Below are 20325 nucleotides of genomic sequence, written 5' to 3'. Positions count from 1 at the left end.
ATGTAATCTGGATTACAAAGGAAATAGTATGTAATCCGATTACATTACAGATTCTATTTTTATCGTACCAAATATACCCTTCCACTTTATTAATAAAATTAATAATTTTATAAAATCAATAATTTATTAATTATAATTAATAATTAATTATTAATAAACTTAATTAAAATAATTAATAAAAGTATTAATAAAATAATAATTATTAATTATTAAAATAAGTATTAATAATTATAATTAATAAAATAATTAAAATAATAAAATTAATAATAATTATTATTAATAATTTAAATAAAAATTATTTACTATTATTATTAATTAATAAAATATTTATTAATTATTTTAATAATTTTTATTTTATAATTTTAATTAATTATTAATTATTAATAAAATTAATTAAAATAATTAATAAAAGTATTAATAAAATAATAATTATTAATTATTAAAATAAGTATTAATAAAATAATTAAAATAATAAAATTATTAATAATAATAATTATTAATTTAAATAAAAATTATTTATTATTATTATTAATTAATAAAATATTTATTAATTATTTTAATAATTTTTATTTTATAATTTTAATTAATTATTATTTAAACTAATTAATTATTTTAAAAATAAAAATAATTAATTAATTATTAATAATTAATTTTAAAAATTAATAGTTAATAATAAATTATTAATTATTAAAAATTATTAATTAATTTTAATTAGTAATTATTAATTATTAATAATTAATAATTTATTTTAATTAGTAATTATTAATAATTAATAATTAATAACTATTAATAAAATAATTTATTTTAAAGATAATAAAAATAATCTTTATTATTACATTTATTTTTATTTTATTTTAAAAATTATGAGGGTATTATTGGTATTTTATAATAATAAAAATTAGATTCCTTACTGAAAATAATGTACACCAAACACTGTAATGTAATCATTCTTGTAATCAAACCAAATATAGTAATGTAATCAAGATTACATTACATTACATTACAAACTTGATTACATTACAAGCGTGATTACATTACGTCGTACCAAACGTAGCCAAAGTGTGAAGCTTATGAATGAGGAAATGAACTCCTTGTCGCATGCACTTCTGTCGCATAGAAAATTAGACCTCGACAAAGAAATGCTGTCCGAGTGCGTGGTTACATGCATAATGCCCGCACATCAATCCCACTGCTCGCCATTAATTGAGGAGCCGATTTACATAGCTTTTATTACATTCTAATTAAGTAATTAATTAATTAATATTTTATTTTTTAAAACATTTTTGTAACTAAATATAATTTAAATAAATAGAATACGACACGTCTTCGTCCACCGTTTCAAGCATGGCTTCGAGGAGGAACACAAAAAGACAGCGAGATTGGCTGCGAGGCGCCGCCAAAAAGGTAGGCAAAGCGCCGTGTTTTCTAACTCCGAAAAACGCGGTTTTTAATTAGTGACTCGATTTATTTAATTTATGACTTTTCTTTTTTTTTTTCTAAAGTTTGATTTTGTTAGACGTTAATCATGACGGAAATCCGGAATGAGAATGCGATTTGTGGGGTGAATTATTATTATTATAGAAATCTAAATTGATGACATTGCTAAATAGACGATCTTTTTTTTGGTTTGCATATTGTCTCCTTCTAAAATATTTATTTTTATTTTAGCAAATGTGAGAGGTAAATTGGTTATTACGGAGGAGGACATTACTTCGACTTAGTTAAAATTCAACCTTTGTCCACTTCAGTAAATCTGTTCCAAAGTAATCAACACAAATACAATCATGCTTGAGGGCAAAATATTCATTTTTATTGATATTGATAAGGGCGTCAAAAATGATTCCGATCTATTAATACTATTTGGGTCGATTCAAAAAATATCAGATTAGGATTGGAAGTTTTAAGATTCAGACTAAATCAGATTGGACTCGAAATCTAATTCAAAAATATTTTTTGAGTTGGATTAGATTCGGATTGATTTGAATTTAGGATGGAAAATTTATTTTAGAATTAAATTAAATTCTGCTTGAATACGACAACAATGAATAATTGAGATAGAAATGAAGAAATATTAAGTAAAATAGTAAAAAAAAATGTTAATTATTAATAATGATATATATTTGGTGGTTCGGATTATAAATGTAATAAATCAGGTTGATTGGGTATCTGGATTGATCTGATTATTCGGATACAGGTTTGAATTTATAGTTTTCAAGTTGGTTCGAGTTTGAATCTGATTAGAATTGAGATTTTTTTAATATCTTTGCTTCGATTTGATTCAAATCCATCCAATCTATCTATTTTGGGATCTTAAGTATTTTACTACAGTACCACGTTCGTGGGCCTACTTATCGAATATTTATTAGTAATTATTGTTGATTGTTAAATTGAATTAAATATTAAGTTACCCTATTATAGTAATATATGCTGAAAAATGGGATTAAAAACATAATTATTCAATGAGAGTTAAAATAAAATAATAACTATTTATTTACAATTTTGATACAAACTTGTAAATTAACCATTTATTCATTTTATTTTATTTCCGATCATTTTATTTATTTAACAACAAGTATATTTATTTATTCAAGTTAAAATTAGACCCTAAAAAAATATCTTTGCATCTCTTGAATTACTTTTTAAATTTTAAATTAGCTTTGAAATCTTTATTTATTATAACTCTACAATAAATTAAAGTGACTACAATAATATATATATATATATATATATATATATTCAGGATTATAAAAACTTAAATTTGATTTATTGGAAAATTAATAAAATAATTTGCAAGCTAGTGATTATTTAGTTTTTTAAAGTTAAGTATAATTTTCATTATGATAATTAAAATTTTTATTTAGTAAATTGAGTCTTTATTTAAAAATAAATAAATTTTATTATCGGGATCTCTAGTTTTCATCTTTTTCCTCTATCACTCAACGACGCACCGACAAAAGTGGACACCGTTCGTGCATTGTTTCTCCACAACAATGAAATGTTTATATTTAGTATTTAATTCGGGACCCACTTTAATTTTTGTCTTAATAATATTCTTTATATATATATATATAGTAAAAATAAATGAAAAGGAGAAGAAGTTTTTGTTATATATTTAAAAAAAATACAAAATTATATTAGATTTGAAAAAAAAAATGTAATTCTTATTATATTGGGTGTGTTTGCTTAACTCCAAACTTGAGTAGAGAGCCCATGGAATTAAAAAAATAAAATAAATGTGTGATTTTGTAAATGTATATCAATATGAATTTTAAATCTTATATATATATATATATATTTCGATCTTGGGATTAGTCAACCTTGATCAGTCTATTGATCTTGGGCACCAGCGTGGATATGGTTTATTGATCAATCCTTGTGGCAAGTCAAGTCCGGTACTCCAGACTTAGTTTGACTGCATCCAGTTGTCTTCGTCTGCTTTTTGTCATGCCCCTAGCTCTAGATTTTTGCAATATAAGCATACAACCATGAAAAACCTAAATCTGCAATTTATATGACCTACTATATTCTCTTAGGATTTTTCTTTTATCAAGTCTCCGATCATCTTGACTCACTTAAACTTATCCTTGCCGTCCATTCAGTCACCTTTGATCTATTTGGACTTTCAAATCATTTGGTAGACTTCTCATCCTTTCTAGTCATCTGGTCACCCTTAACCTAATTAAATTTCCAAATCACTCAGTAGATTTTTCATTCTTGCTAGTCATCTGATCAACATAGACTTCCAAGTCGCTTGATAGACTTCTCATCCTTGCTAGTTATCCGATTAATCTTAACCTGACTAGACTTCACTCACTTCCAAACATCAGATTCTGTTTGGATCAATCCTTGATCACCCTTAACCAGACACAAGTATATTATCAAACATTGAAACCCTTGGAGGCTAATTGCATCACTAATTTTTTTCCTTTTTAATGTTTGACAATACTCTTAAGTTAGACTTTAGAGGTGCTAGATTTTTCTAACTTAAGTTTTCCTCTTCTCCTTTGTCATATATCAAAAAGATTTTATTTAAGGTCTACTTTAGGATTTGAACCAATAATTTTAATGGTTTTATCAAATGTTACCTTCTATCCTTAGGTTATTTTACCGTTGTAATAGCTACGATTTCATAAATGCTAAAACTATTATAATTGTATAGCAGCTACGATACCATAATTGTACAACATGTGCAATAGTTATAATTTCATAGTTACTATAACATGCTCGACCGATTTAGAATTTAGACGGAGATATAAACGAAATAATAATAAAAATAATATTGGAGGATAATTATGTCATTTTATGTTGGGAAATAGGATGCTATTTTGATAAAAAAAATTAAAGTATAATGACTCTTTGATAAAAAATAAGCCTTCTTGATTTTGTCGAGTGCTAATGACCATACGTATACAGACATAAGATTCATTTAAATTGTAGTTATTTTTAAAAAATATACAAAAATTAATAAACCCTTTAATAAAGGTACATCTTAAGACAAGAGTGAATACCAACTCATTTTATATTTTCTAAACTTATTTTAATAATCAATAAAAATTTTCCTGATATATCAAATTGATATTTTTTAAGATTAAATTCATAAAATTAAATATTTAAATTATTAAAAAAATATATATCTGTCTTTATGAGCGTGGTATAATGATAAAATTAAAATAAATAAATAAGAGGATGAAAGTTTGAATTCACATCCTCTGAAAATTTCAACCTTATTATTAATTATTTTTTATATCTCATAATCATCCCATTTATATTATGAGACAAAAATATCAATTAGAGAGTTTTAATAGGGAGCACGCAAGTAGCGTGCTATTCATAATAAATATAATAAATAAAGAATGAAGGTACAATAATTTCAATTATTGTCCTATTAATAAATAAATAACAACGATGCTCATAAACCCTCTTTGGACCACCACCAATATAATAAATTACAAGCAAAAAAAAAAAAAAAAAAAAAAAAACTAACTGTGAGTTTGCGGCCAAACTCTCTATAAGGTAACCGCCCCAAAGACATCGAGCTCGGGGCCATAAGATCACGACCAACCAAAGTCGGATGAAAGTCTTTCCCAATGCACCTCTTTGAATGTATGACCGTGTTGAGATCAAAAGAGAGATTGTATTCTTGTAGTAGTGTACCTCGTAAAATTTTAAATTTAAACTCTTTTTCTTCTTCCTCGTGCTAGACTTGACCCAACCCGAAGACCCGGCGGACACATTCGATGTGCCCGGGCCTAGCTACATGTTGGTTTGCTTTGACTAGGCTTTGTTGGCATAGAAGCGAACCAAGAGTCAAAAGTCACAGTAAAAATTCACTAAAAACAAAATAAAAAATAAATAAAAATAAAAAAAATGTCAAATTAGGAAGCAACGCGCCATGATTTGCGCCGGGAAGTATCTCATTTTCGTCCTCGTCAATAAGAAGCTTAAAAAATTAAAAAAAAATATTTATCCTAATTTTTTTATTAAAAAATACTTTATTTCAATACTATTTCAGCCGTTTTAATTAAAATTATTATATATAATAATAGTTTTAGCCAAAACTATTTTTAAAGTATGAAATAAAAGTATTTTTGAATAAGATGCCTTTTTAATATTTTTTTCCCAATATTGTTAAGTTTGAATTATGAAAAATTAATTTCATATGAAAATTTATTTGCCAAAAATAAATGATAAGCTACCCACTCATCTAAATATATTATTATATATTACAGCTTATAATTTTTTTTTTAATTTACTGTAAGATTAATTTTAAAAATGTATATAAATTTTTTATCGACTACTAGAATAAATAAGAAACGTAGAAAGTTCGTGCACCTTATACGAATGTCACTCATCTAGATGTATTATTATATATTACAGTATAATAATTTTATACAGGTTGTCGTTGAACCTACTGCTAGTTGTCAATTAGCAAATATGCAATTTATTTTACAGTTAATCAATTTTTTATGGAATGTATATATTGATATCGACTAATTATTTTCATTTTTAGTTTAAATTAATTATTTTGATACTGTTTTGAATAATGAGAGGAAAATGATATCCGTTCATTTAAAAAACAGTTTAATTATGATATGAAAATTATTTACTCCCTTACTGTAAAAAACTATTTTTATTTATAACTTTATTTTATTTCCTCATCCTATTAAAAAGACTTTAATCCTTTAATTCTGCAAATAAAGATATATTTGTAAAAATAAACTTTGTATTTTTGTTGGAATGTCAAAAGTTAGGATTAGATTTCTTCCATATTTCTATCCTATTATTTATTTAATTATATTAAATATGATATTAAATAAGAGAAAAATAATATAAATAAATAAAAAATTGTAATATCTTTATTTTCTTCTTCTTATTATTACATGTTTAACAAATTGAAATATTAATGTTTTATTTCTTCCTTTATTTTCTTTCTCATTTTAGTATAACAATTACAAGTATTTATTTATAATTATTTTCAAAGCTAAATTCAATTGATAACAAAAAAAATTATTTTAACTCAAATAATTTGATTTTTTTAAAAAAATCATTTTATTCGAAGCAGAAATCCCACAAAATGTTTAATGTGCTCATTGTTTTATTTGAAAATGTATGGGAAGTCAGTTCAAATAATTTAGTTGGCATTTAAAAAAAGCTTCTGAAATATTTGGAAACAAGAGTTTTAAGGAAGTCTATAATTACGAGAAGAAATACTTGTTAAAAATTTCGGTAAATAAAAAGAAATATAATTTTATTTTGGTAAAAATATTAGAAACGAGGGGCAGTAAGTGGTAATAAATTTAAAATTATGAACTAGAATTTTGGTGGATATTAATTTCTTTCCTTTTTTTTCCTTTTCCTTTTTTTTTAAAAAAATCTATTAATTAATTTTATATTTGCAGTTAGACAAAGCGTTTATTTAAGGGCAGAGCTCATGAACCCTTGTGGCAGACGCCGGGGTTTCTCTCCCTCCAAGCTCCTCGCTTGCTCCCTCCCTCGGCCATCACTGAGCTTGCATTGCTCAGGAGGAAGGGGAAGAGAGAGAGATAGAGAGAGAGAGAGGGACAAGGCCGGGGATCCGTGGATCGCGCAACCGCTTCGGTGTTCCTTTTCCGTTGTCTCTTCTCTGCATCTGGTGAGTTCTGCTTCCTCTTCCGTTTGCGCTGTTGGTTTTGGTGGGTTTTGTAAAGGAGAAAGGAGGTCCTTTTTCGCTTATTAATGGCGTGTGGAGCAGGTGAGGGGGAGTGAGAGTTTTCCAGCTGAACAACGAGTTCGTGCCCCCCGCCCATCCCTTTGCTGCATTTTGGGATTTTTAGCTCTGTTGCTCGAAAACCCCCCCTTTTTGAGGTCGAGATGGATAGGGTTTCCGCGGCGGCGATGTTCCCGGGCGTGATCCAGGCGCGGGACCAGACGTGGATGGCGTGGCAGCAGGTGAAGGCGCCGGTGATCGTGCCGCTGCTGCAGCTGGCGGTGTACATCTGCCTGGGCCTGTCGGTGATGCTCTTCGTCGAGAAGGTCTACATGGCCGTCGTGATCAGCGCCGTACGGCTCCTCGGCCGGCGGCCGGAAACGCAATACAAGTGGGAGATGATTAGCGACGACGCCGAGCTCGGCACTTCCGCCTATCCCATGGTGCTCATCCAAATCCCAATGTATAACGAGAAAGAGGTCCGCCGTCGGTCGCCTAGGATTCCCGCCCTAAATTTCCGCCGTTACTTCCGCAACGCGCACTTCTTGAATCTCGTTGATTTTTCCAGGTCTACCAGCTCTCGATCGGAGCGGCCTGCGGACTCTCGTGGCCTTCGGATCGCATCATCGTCCAAGTGCTCGACGATTCGACGGATGAGTCCATCAAGGTACGAGATCAAATTAATATTTCAAAATTCCTTTTTTATTCCTTAAAAATTACTAGATCTATCCAATAACAAGGCGACGAGTATTTTTTTGAAACTCTCCTGTAATTATTTTCCCTCTTGGCGAATAAAAACGCATCCCTCTGGCCAATTTGACCTTTTCCTGGATTGGCACCGACAATTACTGGCGAAAAAGCATTTCTTTTCAGGGATTTGGATTTTGCTTCGTATTGAAATTCATCCTCGATTTAGCTTCTCTGGTTAATTTTCTTACTGTAATTTGTAAACTCTCATAAAAATAAAAAGATCGATCGATACTCACTGCGCTGCAAGAAAAAAAACCACAACTTTGGCATGAATTTGCAATGGATCTGACAGCATTTCGGATAATTGGTTGCAATGGCAGGAGCTGGTGCAGATCGAGTGCCGGAAGTGGGCGAACAAGGGGGTGAACATAAAGTACGCGATCCGAGACGACAGGGTGGGTTACAAGGCGGGCGCGCTCCGCCACGGGCTCAAGCATAACTACGTCAAGGAGTGTGAGTACGTCGCCATCTTCGACGCCGACTTCCAGCCGGAGCCCGACTTCCTCCTCCGCACCATCCCCTTCCTCATCCAAAACCCCAAGGTCGCCCTCGTCCAGGGCCGCTGGACCTTCGGTACAATCCCTTCCCTTCTATCTCGCCCTTCAGAAAAAAAAAAGTTATCTTTTTTCAGCACATAAGAAAATCACTCTTACCAGATGAAGCCAAAAGAGTTATTTGTCTGAAAGATTAACTTACCGAAGTTTAAATCGTTCCAGAAAAGTTTGGCCAGAGTTCTCAATTCAGTGAAAACTGAAAACAAACACTGGTGTTTTACTGTATGAGGAGAAGAAACTAAGTACATATTTGTGCCTTATAGCTGATAAGATAGGACCATGGGCAGGGACATGGAGTAGGGTTGGGAAGTGGTCCCTTTGGAGTAGTCAATTATAGGAGAGGCAGAGTAGCTCGGAGTCAGATCAAGCAACTCTGTCGGTGATCTTACCTATTATTATTATTATTATGTGGAGCATAGAGTCATGGATGTGGCAGGCTTAGGCACAGTGGTCCAGTGTGTCCTACTGGATTATGCAGCACCATTGGATAACCAATAGGAACAAATTTTGACAAACAATTTGAGAAATTTCATATGTTTTCGTCTTCTTCTTCTTCTTCTTTTGTTTACTTGAGTATTTCTGAGTAGAAAGGGAGGGTGGTAGAGGCCTAGAGGCATATGTTGTTAACAGCACATGATGCTTAAGGACCTAAAAAGTAGAGCATAAGCCCTACATAATAGACTTAGTTGGTGAGATTCATACCTTTTTTTGGTCTGATCAAGTGATCATTTCATGCCTTGATTTTATCACTGTCATTGTCACAAGATTGGTTCACATTTAAAACACTATAAATCTAAATGCTCAGTAATCAAAACCACCTATTAGGCTATCATAGTACATTGATGCTTTCAAAGGTCCACAGATCCAAGATCACATGAAAAGTTGTAGAACACACTTCAAAGGGTGGTGCAAGCATAGTTAGAATTCTTTTTTACTTAAGAAAGGGTAAAAGATTCTAGTACTGCGAGATACTGACACATCACATGCCTATATTTCCGGCGACAACAGCTTGTGATTAATAAATTCTTCAGTCTTCTGTTCTTTCCTCTCAAATTTGTTGTTTCTTGTTCAGAATTCCTGACATTGGTTGCTCTTCTCCTAGTGAGAAGAGGAAACTACAAAATGTAGCAGCTAGATAACTACAACTGCCTTCTGATTCCCGCAGCTTTAGATAGGAAGGTTAAAGAAGTAACAGTCCAACCTATCTTTTCGCTTTGGTACTGCCGAAATCACCTTTAAGTTTCACCTTCCCTCCTCTTTCTGCTTTTCCCATGTGCAACATATACTCACTGCTAGGACATCTTAACTAATGCCCACCGACACTGCAATTTACTCCCTCTTTTCTTCTTTGCTCAATTTTATTCATCTAATCTAGTCTACATCAAACATGGCATCATGCCTCCACATCCAGAAGTTAGTAATTGGATTAGAAAAATACAATTATTTTGAAAGTACATTGCTTACCATCCTTGCACGCATTTGATTTACTGCAGTGAACGCGAATGAAAATATGATGACAAGGATGCAGGAGATGTCTTTGGATTACCACTTCTTTGTTGAACAGCAAGTGGGATCCTCCACCTATGGCTTCTTTGGCTTCAATGGTTAGTTCTAAACGCACCTCGAATTGATTAAAATTGTGAAATAAGCTACGGGAGAGGATTAGAGATCATGTTCAAGTGGTAAAGGTTGGTTCCAAAGGCTTGAGCAGATTTTTTTCCACAGGAACTGCGGGGGTGTGGCGGATTTCAGCTATCAATGAGGCAGGAGGTTGGAAGGACCGAACCACTGTAGAGGACATGGATTTATCTATTCGAGCAAGTCTCAAGGGATGGAAATATATATTCCTTAAAGACCTCGAGGTATATACATTAACTATTGAGATTAGTTAGTAAAATATTGAATGAGATAGTAAGCATGAACTAAATCAACACCATCTTTTAATATTGCTGCACTCTGATCTTTTGGTGGCAAAGTATCTACTTTTTCACCTTTTAACAACTGGACGATGCCAGGAAAGATGCAGATACTGTTGCTTTCACTTGATTAAAGCAATTTGCTAAGACGAACTTGTCAAATATAGTATTTAGATGATACCTTAATCCGTTTCATGCGTTTTATTAAACATGTGAAGGTCAAAAGTGAACTACCAAGTACCTTCAAGGCCTTCCGCCATCAGCAACACAGATGGTCCTGTGGCCCAGCAAACTTGTTCAGGAAAATGTTGTTGGAGATCTGCAAGAATAAGGTCAGTTCAGTTGCCTTTCAATATTGCTATTGAAAAATACTTAATTTTCTACAAATTTTGACAATAGAAAAAAAATAATGTCTCTCTATAAATACAGAAAGTGACTCTCTGGACAAAGATCTACGTTATATACAGTTTTTTCTTCATCCGGAAGATTGTAGGTCATATTGTGACCTTCGTATTTTACTGCATTGTTATCCCAATGACTGTCTTTGTTCCCGAAGTAGAAATTCCAAAGTGGGGCTTAGTGTACATTCCTTCAGTCATTACACTGCTGAATGCTGTTGGAACACCAAGGTATGCATCTTCACTATACTGTTTTGAAGACGCAATTTGGCATCTCTTTGACTAAATCATAAAGTTCCATCACTTGATCGATTGCCACAGGTCTTTTCACTTGCTGATGTTCTGGGTCCTTTTTGAGAATGTCATGTCTCTGCATAGAACAAAAGCAACCTTAAGTGGCCTCTTTGAAGCAGGAGGAAGAGTCAACGAATGGGTGGTCACTGAGAAGCTAGGAGATATAATGAAAAAATCTAAAGCATCTAAGAAGCCACGGCTTAGAATTGCTGACAGGTAATCACAATTCATCTATTCCCTGCTGTATGCACTCACTCAGTTCATATGCTCACTTAGCCTCTTGTCCTCAATAACAGATTACATCTAATGGAGCTATGTACTGGAATCTACCTCTTCTTCTGTGGGTGCTATGACCTGGCCAATGGGAAAAACCATTACTACATCTACCTCTATCTTCAAGCAATCACCTTCGTAATCGTCGGATTTGGCTACGTTGGCACTTTCGTTCCACAATATTGATGATCGCAACTCGAACTACTACCGACTGCTTTCATATACATTATGCCAGTATCACTGGGTTTGCATCAGCTCAAGCAACTACTGTCTGAACTATTCATTTAAGAAAGGAACCATTAATTCATCATCCATGAAGGCATACTTCTATCTGATAGGAGCCTTGTGTGAATAGTGAGGCAGTATAAAAATAATGGCCTACCAAATGGTAATAGATAGAAGAATGCATAGAAGCTAAGGCCAACTTCAGTAGAGAGAAGATTTAGCTTAGTGAGGTGTGGAAGTAAGCAATTTTATATTATTTATGATTATTGAATTTCCTTTGCAAATGTTGTATCCAAAACAATCCCCAAAAAATAAAAAAATGTCAACTAGCTTTGAAGTGTTTTGTTATCCTCAAATATGGAGATGCTGTAATAATTCTTACAAGATAGTATTCTCTCACAAATGAAATCCTTTTTGTGTGTGTCAATGCTTACATATTTTGCAGCTAGTTTGACAATATCTTGGTTATTTTGTATTAGCTGGCATTAATAAATTTTTATATATAATTACTCAAATATTTGTTATTAGTTGTCTATATGATCGTCTGCCTTCCTTAACGCAAACATACATCTTTTATTTCTTTAATATGAAAATTTTAATTCCATCCCTATTTATATTTTTTGTCTATATCTTGAATTGGGTGTGCGTTGTAATAGTTACGAATTACGAAATCGTAGTTGTTATAATGTGAATATTAGATAAATTTTGAGGGGTCATTATTTTCGATTCGAGTTGAATTATGAAACGTACAATATATCAAATCAAAACATGTTCAGAGATTTATATTTACTCTAAATATAATTCATAACTGCCCAGTCTTAGATTCAAAAAATATTATTTAAATTTTTTTAAAGACTTCAAAGAATTCTAATTTTAAAGTTATTTTTATGTTATTGTAGTTATAAAATTGTAATTATTATAATTATAAATTATAATTATTATAGTTATAGTAGTTATGAAATCATAATCATTCTAATATATCTCATCAATTTAAGATTTTTTTTTATTTTTATCATTTTATATATATATATAAAAGAGATTTCAATTGTTAGTTTTCGATAAAAGTGACTTGATCCTTGTGAAAAAAAAAGAGAGTTTCTTATAACAATTGCCCTATTCATGTTATTTAAATCATTTTAGGTAAAACAAATTAGTTTATATATAAAATGTAAAGGCAATTGCATAATTTTTTCCTTTTAAAATGCTGTTTTTTTTCTTCTAAATGACCTCAGGATCTTTGTTTCTTAAAATACCTTTCTTATCATTATCTTAGAACTCAATTTAGTTTTAATTGGATATTAGATGAGTATAAAAATATACTATATAATATTTAAAAATTAATTATAAGATATATAAACGGCCAATCAAGCATTTTCAAAAATAAAAAATATGTATTTTATTTATAAATTTATAAAATTTGATAAATCATCTTTGATGGAATTTGATAGATCATCGAAATTGCTTAATAAAATTTATTTTATGAAATCATTTTTAAAATTAATCATATTTTAAAAATTAAATATCTAAATTATAAAAAAAATCCTTTAAATCAAACCATTGCAAGCCCAAAGTAGGTATGCTAAGTGGGGTCCCCGGGGTCATGGTACCGCGGTAGGATATTCATGTTGTCATCCAGACTAGACATCTGCGGCCGCTGCGTGCGCTTTTCAATTTATCCTGGTGATCGATGAAAAACTTTCGTGGGGCCGGATGGATCACCCCTACAGATTGAGTTAATATGATTAACTGGTATTATCAATTTTTTTTTAGGTATGCTGAGTGGACTCGGTCGAACCCGGACTCGGTTTCAGGCAGTTACGTGCACTGCATGCCTCGAATCCCATCGGCGTACGTGAGCGGGCTTGCGTGAACGGAGCTCTCTCCCCACCGTCTCCCGCCACAGCTCTCCTCTCAACAATGGAGCCTCGGCGGCCGCGGATCCTCCTCTGCGGCGACGTGCTCGGCCGCCTCAACCTCCTCTTCAAGCGCGTTCATTTGGTACCTTCCAGACTTTTCTGTCTCTCGCTCGTGAACTAGGGTTTCGTTGGGCAGAGCCCTAAGCCTACCTCTCCCTTCGATGCAGTTTAAGAAGTCCATGGACCCCTTCGACGCCCTCCTCTGCGTTGGCCAGTTCTTCCCCGACTCCGACGATGGGATCGACGAAGTGGCCGACTACTTCGAGGGCCGCTCCGCCGTCCCCATCCCCACTTACTTCATCGGCGACTACGGCGTCGGTGCCGTCCGGTTTCTGTCCGCCGCCTCGAAGCCACACGCCGCTCGTGGATTCAAGACGGATGGATTGGAGGTCTGCCCCAATCTTTTCTGGCTCAAGGGCAGCGGCAAATTTTCCCTCCTTGGTCCGTGGAAAGTGTCTTCTACTCAGTTTTTCAATTCATTGCTCTTGCGCTTCACAGGCTCGGGTTGGATTTCATGGCGGTTGCAGGGTTGTCGGTTGTGTATTTGTCTGGCAAGCGACCTTCCGATGTTGATGGGAGCGGAGGATATAGTGAAGATGACATAGGTGCATTGCGGGCTCTGGCAGAAGAAGATGGCGTTGTTGATTTGTTTTTGACATATCCTTGAGAACCCATAAATTTTGCTGCTATTTAGCTGTAAAGTAAAATTGTTCTATCTCATTGCTGCTACATGAGAGAACTTGGAATCCTTGATCAGCTATTACTAATGAATGGCCAAGTGGTGTTTCCACTGGAGCTGACACATCCAATGCTCCCTCGGAAGTTACTGATCTGTCAGATACCGATCCTGTCATATCAGAGTTGGCCAAAGAAATTAAGCCAAGGTAAATCATCTCTTACGTCTATATACTAAGATCCAACTATTTGCTTTCCTTTGATCTGCAATGAGTATCCTTCTTCAAGTGATTCTAAGTTTAGTTGTAAAAACAAAATTATGTCACTTATCTGTGTCTACGTAATCCATAAACTTCATTCCTCTCCATTTCAGCTTGATTTGTGTGCAAATTAAAAAGAGGCAGTGGATGAAATTTCTTTCTCTGTACTTCGTTTAACAAGAATTGATAATTTTATTTCTTCTCTTTCTTTCTCACTTCTACTCCCATCCAATTAAAATTAACTGCCTGATGATCAGTTAAAGTCTTATTTGCCTTGATATCCCAAGAATAACCAGATCCATGATAACTGAAATTATTTACCTCTATTATATGAATTGCATGCCATCACTAATTTCCAAGAACATTTACTATTTACTTTAACCTTATTTGCTTTATGCAACATTATTACGAAATACTTGATTTTCTGTTTGTAGGGCATGGGATATATTAAAAGAGTTACTTGTGATGATTCTTTTGGTCCTATTTCTTATCTAGGTATCACATCGCAGGCACTAAAGGTGTATTTTATGAGCGTGAACCCTACTCTAATGATAAGTCTGCACATTTTACACGTTTTTTGGGGCTAGCTTCTGTTGGTAACAAAAATAAACAGGTATTCTACTGCATAGTTCTTTGTACCTATGGATGATGTATTAATATATTCAAATTTTCCTAATTACAGAATTTGTTTCTCTCGAGCATGAACATTTGCACTGTGTGGACAATTTGATTTAGATTTGTCTGTTCCTGTAATGATGCAAGGATTGCGTAACAATCTGCTGCACATGCTTAGAATGCATGGCCTTGTTCCATGTCAGGCCGTGTTGCACCATTGTAGTTTTGATTCAATTATTTAATCACTATTGATGGGAAATTAAATATTTGACTTGTGATATATTATTGGCAGTCTACTATACTTTTATTCAGATTGTTGATGGCAAATATATGCATGATAGTGTTTTCTTCTCCTTCCTGAACAGATAAAGATATACAATAAATATGATCCATTATGTTCAGCATATGGTATTATTTCATAGCTTGTTTTTCACATTGCAAATTCCTGTGTCCATATGATTTTCATACTATGCATAACTTTTGTTAATTCACTTGTGATGGTCAGAAATTTATTCATGGAATAACTCCGATGCCAGCATCTATAATGTCAACTACTGAGATAAGTGCTAGACCACCAAACATGACCATGTCACCATATATGCATGTAGAGCCTGCAAACCATGCAAGTGAATCTTTGAAGAGACCTGGTTATCCTGATTCACAATATTGGCGCTATGACACTTCACAAAAGAGGCAGAGAAAAGGAGGGAGCAATGGTGAAAAATTGTGCTTCAAATTCACTTCTATTGGATCTTGTTCTCAAGGCATGAAATGCAACTTTAGACATGATGAGGAATCTAGAGCGCATTATATGAGAAATGTTTGTTTTGATTTTCTCAACAAGGGAAAGTGTGAACGTGGGCCTGACTGCAAGTTTGGTCATAGTCTCACTGAAGAAGGGGCTAGTTTTTCACAAAATATGCAACCCCATAGGTCAGTTGTTCACTTATCTTTATTTCTTTTGTTGTTATTTTTCATATTGTTTAGGAAATTCTTGTTTACTTTGTCATCCAAACCCTCTTTTTTTGTTTTCTAAATTATGCCTTGGGTATATAATTTTCTCTATGTTATTATTTAGTGGTCAAGGTGGGAGAGAGAGAACTTGTTGGTTCTGCTTATCAAGTCCAAATGTGGAAATGCATCTCGTATTAAGCATCGGAGAAAGTTACTATTGTGCACTCGCTAAGGGTCCTCTTGTTCCGAATCATGTACTTCTTGTGCCGATTGAGCACTGCCCCAATACACTTACAATGCCTTCAGATACAGAGGCAGAGCTCGAGAAGTACAAGACCGCACTCAGTGAATATTTTAATAAGCAAGCTAAGGCTATTGTCTTCTTTGAGTGGGTATCCCCACAGAGTCCTCATGCTAATCTTCAGGTAAGAGAGATCTTGTCTTATAATATAACATTTGAGTTGATATCTTTTGCAGTAGTGGTTTCCTTCATTCTGTTGTATTACAATAGGAGTATTCTATTTGGTTTATGGTAAACCAATATTTGTTTGTGGTTTGCAGTTTGCAGTTTGGCTATGATCAAGTTCTGGAACAGCCTCTATATGACTATAAGCATTTAACAATTTCCAACACTTCATTGATTATGATAACAACAATTATTAATATGATGCTAGTTAATCACTAAATAAACCATGTTAGCAATTCATTGCTGAGATAATTGTACACAGTTTTGCAATTCCATTACATTAGGAAGAAACAGTAGAGGTAGGCTCTATTTGGTGTCTAAATGAAGAAAAAGGGGAGAATTTAAGTGGAACATAGTGGAATCCAAATAACACAATCTCTCTCTCCTTCTTTCTACTTCATTTCAGTAACTCACCAAATAATGACTCTACCTTGCTAGTAATCCCTTGCGAACTACTTTAGTTGCCTCACAACTATCCTAATTGTTTAAACAGATGTATAATTAAATCTCAAATGATGTAATACTTGATAATAATACAATCTATCAATTAAGCCTCATTTGACATACTGATAGGGCTTGATTAAAATATATTGCATTTTAGAAGTAATTTCCTTGTCTTCCTACTTTCCGTTATGTGCATGTAGGAACACACTACATACCTTCATTTCACAGTTTAGTAGTTCATGATGTAACTTGAAATGAGGGACTTAAGCATGGTAATGTTATCTTAGATGTTTTTCTACTTTCCGTTTCTTCCTACTTTCATGATATTTTGTTAGATCCCATCTTAAATTGAAACATCAGATTGTGCGAATCAACACATGCTTTTGTTAGATGTTTTCTTTTGGTTTTCCTTCATTTGGTATAGTTTTCTTGTATTAGCAATGTTGTTGCTTAGATAATACAAATCTAATTAATGGGATTATTTAAAGAAATATGGAGCATAATTCTTAATTTTAAAGAGTTCTTATGCTCTTGGGTTGTTTTCTTCTTAGAAAAATAAGCAAAGTTATGCTTTGTTTTCCCCCCATTTGTTCTAGGATTTATCTCTATCTAAATTTCTCTCACCTTTCAGTATTAGAACTTGACTCAGGGAAATGACAAAACCATTCATTCTCATATGGAACTTGAAACACATGCATACATATTTAGGATTTATGATGTCATTAGCAGCTGCATCTTGGTGCATGATATAGAATTCATCTGTGTACACTCATTGATGATCATGTTTTTATTAGTCAATGCCTATTTCATATAATAGTAATTTGGTAATTTTTTTTTCTTCTTGTCTATCTTTATACTTTCTAATTAATGTGATCCCTTTTCCAATTTTCCCCTATGGGTTAGAATTTTTTTTCTTCATCAGGTCATTCCTATACCATTGTCTCAAGCATCCAATGTCAAGCGAATATTTAAGTTAGCATCTAAGAAGTTGGGATTTGAATTTGAAGCGCTGAATCTTGGTATGTTTAACTATCAGATTGTTTGATGCTTAATTGCATTTTAGTGTATGATTAAGTGTACTTTTGTTTGGTTCCATAGATTTATTTAAAGTAAGACATATCTATTAACAACATTTCTCATGTGTTATTTTACATTTATTTTCTTACCTTGATACATGAGTATCACAGGAGATTGATTTATCTGTACGTGTACTCCTGATTGTCATTAGTTGTGAGGTGAATTTGTTTAGCAATTTTGTACTTTTGAATCTTTTTACCTAGTACATAGCTTGAGGAAATTCTTTAAGAAGACTAATATGTTGATGAATTACAACTGTGTGTGAACTTTAAGTGTCATATCTGCATATCCAAGGTTCAGAGTGTTTTTTCTTCTATGTATTGATGATCTAGATGTCAACTGCTTTTTCCTGCATAAGAACAATCTTTGGCTATTAGTTGGAATAAATATTGCAATAAGCACATGAAATCATTTATGTGGTTAAATTAATTTAGAAGCACGAATAAAAATACCAACTAAAAACTATCCATTAGTAAAATAAGCAAGTAAAATATGAGCTAGTCTAATAGATTGAATCCCGATAAGAATACCTTTAATCTAGAGTGCTGCAGGAGTCCTTGGTCTTGAAAGTGGAATGAAATATCAAACCACAATAGTCCTCGCATGGATGATTGTGTTTCTTCCGTAACATAATTGCTGTTTTGTTTACGGATCTGATCTCTATCATTTCTGACAAAATTGCTGTTTCTTTTAACATCTATTTCGCTTATTTTTTGCAGACACTAGCAATTGTCAAGGTAGAAAACAGTTAAGATCCCAATTCCACAGCAATTCATGTATGTTCTATGTGGAACTCCCTGATTGTTCAACTCTGTTTCATGTTATTGATGACAAGAAGTTTCCTGTCCAATTTGGGCGTGAGGTAATTTGTACAATGTCACATGTAGTTGATCTTGAATTTAGATTGTATTGGTTTCCTCCGGGCACAGTGCAATGACATGATGCTCAGCAAGATACCTAAGCACTCTGGGACGTTGGCCGCTGAGTGAGGAGCTGTTCGTATTTCCGGATTTACTTAGTGGACGAATCAGGAGTGAAGACCGCTCGCCTCCGGGACTAGTTGAGTCCAAGGCCGATTATAAAAAAACACAACACACATGTAGGGTCATAGGACCTTAGAACATTAAGTAGAAGGTTCAAAGAAATATGTAAAAGTAGATCATAGCAATAGTTGATCCATTTAAGTTGGGTTTGGATACCTGATTATGCTTAATTATCAAGTTTAAGTTGGAGCTTGATTAATAAGATTTTAGGTGTCTGCGTATTAGACCTATCGAGTACCTGCATCAATCCATGAGTTATGGGTGCCAATTTATCATCCAAAATGAGTAACTAAGTTGCTTCGATAGTGAATATTTAATTTGGTGCTTTGGATGCTCAAAATGTTTTGATTACTTAGTTTGTCATCATAGTCAATCGTGCACCATGCTTGTCCTAACAATTTGAGGTCGAACACAAACTTCTTCCTTTGAGAATGCATGTTTATTGATTTATACAATATTGGCTGACATTGGTCATGTAGGCATAACTCAATTCATAGCCTTTTTTCATTCGAACTTGGAACTAACATTGGCTGGCTTACATTGCTTACTAACTTTGCCAAAAGTTTTATATTATGTATATTTTTCAATCAATTCTTCAGAATTTACCTGAATAATTTATGATGTTTACCTAGAAACTGCGAGACTATAGTTTGTTATTGATGATGATAAGAGCTGGTAAAGTGTTGCAGGTGATGGCAGGCCTGTTAAATCTGGCAGATCGAGCTGATTGGAGAAATTGTAAGCTTAGCAAACAAGAAGAAGAGCAAATGGCAAGAGAATTCAAGGAGGGATTTGATGCTTTTGATCCTGTAGATTGATTCAGTAGAACCCTTCTTCTGGTATTTACTCGTTTAACCAAGATCTCCAACAAGGATCAAAAACTAAAAGATAACCTCCTTTCTGATTCCTAGTCATCTTCAAAGTTCTTGTATAGAATTTTGAGATAAATATGACGTACTAAAGCTATAAAGTCTTTGCATTTTATTCACCATCATTCGATATAAGATGTCATTAGTTGTTGACTATATATTTGGATATCGAGTAGAATATTCATTATTCGAATCCTAATGTTCTTAAATTTTAAAACTATTTTTTTTAGCGTCGCTCGAGTTTTAATAAATAATATGATTTTTATTGTAAAAAATATGCGAATTTGTTTTTACATAATTTAATATTTGAAAATTTTCTCAAAATAATTTCTGAGCTCACAAATACGGTTAAGTTGTTGAGAGTGAAGAAACCTGAGATTTTAATTCATTTCGAAAAACGCATGTCCTCT

At 33.0% G+C, this 20325-nt stretch overlaps 2 protein-coding genes across 2 annotated transcripts; both read left to right on the top strand.

Moving 5' to 3' along the window:
- The first annotated feature begins 7310 nt into the window (after positions 1-7310).
- LOC141835744 (putative glucomannan 4-beta-mannosyltransferase 9) lies at positions 7311-11953 on the top strand. The gene is made up of 9 exons (XM_074723116.1): positions 7311-7665; positions 7755-7853; positions 8257-8509; positions 9984-10094; positions 10216-10352; positions 10625-10738; positions 10836-11035; positions 11126-11314; positions 11395-11953. The coding sequence occupies exons 1-9, from the start codon at positions 7351-7353 to the stop codon at positions 11555-11557; spliced, it is 1581 nt and encodes a 526-aa protein (XP_074579217.1). The 5' UTR covers positions 7311-7350; the 3' UTR covers positions 11558-11953.
- Positions 11954-13439: 1486 nt separating this feature from the next.
- On the top strand, positions 13440-20050 carry LOC141835743 (zinc finger CCCH domain-containing protein 59). The gene is made up of 10 exons (XM_074723115.1): positions 13440-13594; positions 13680-13953; positions 14040-14169; positions 14277-14396; positions 14943-15060; positions 15568-15995; positions 16141-16441; positions 17849-17945; positions 18723-18865; positions 19736-20050. The coding sequence occupies exons 1-10, from the start codon at positions 13514-13516 to the stop codon at positions 19862-19864; spliced, it is 1821 nt and encodes a 606-aa protein (XP_074579216.1). The 5' UTR covers positions 13440-13513; the 3' UTR covers positions 19865-20050.
- Positions 20051-20325: the final 275 nt, after the last annotated feature.

The sequence above is a fragment of the Curcuma longa genome, chromosome 10 (assembly GCF_044706935.1).
Source record: "Curcuma longa cultivar G26 ecotype Majalengka, Jawa Barat chromosome 10, ITB_CL_G26_1.1, whole genome shotgun sequence".
Lineage (NCBI taxonomy): Eukaryota > Viridiplantae > Streptophyta > Magnoliopsida > Zingiberales > Zingiberaceae > Curcuma > Curcuma longa.
This window is presented reverse-complemented; position numbering and strand designations above follow the sequence as displayed.

Excerpts from the sequence above, each read along its gene's own strand:
- LOC141835744 (XM_074723116.1), top strand. The coding sequence starts at position 7,351 with ATGGATAGGGTTTCCGCGGCGGCGATGTTCCCGGGCGTGATCCAGGCG. Across the intron at positions 8,510-9,983 it reads CCAGGGCCGCTGGACCTTCG|TGAACGCGAATGAAAATATG; the intron begins GTACAATCCCTT and ends GATTTACTGCAG. Across the intron at positions 11,315-11,394 it reads CGGCTTAGAATTGCTGACAG|ATTACATCTAATGGAGCTAT; the intron begins GTAATCACAATT and ends CCTCAATAACAG.
- LOC141835743 (XM_074723115.1), top strand. The coding sequence starts at position 13,514 with ATGGAGCCTCGGCGGCCGCGGATCCTCCTCTGCGGCGACGTGCTCGGC. Across the intron at positions 14,397-14,942 it reads GCCAAAGAAATTAAGCCAAG|GTATCACATCGCAGGCACTA; the intron begins GTAAATCATCTC and ends TTTCTTATCTAG. Across the intron at positions 18,866-19,735 it reads CTGTCCAATTTGGGCGTGAG|GTGATGGCAGGCCTGTTAAA; the intron begins GTAATTTGTACA and ends AAAGTGTTGCAG.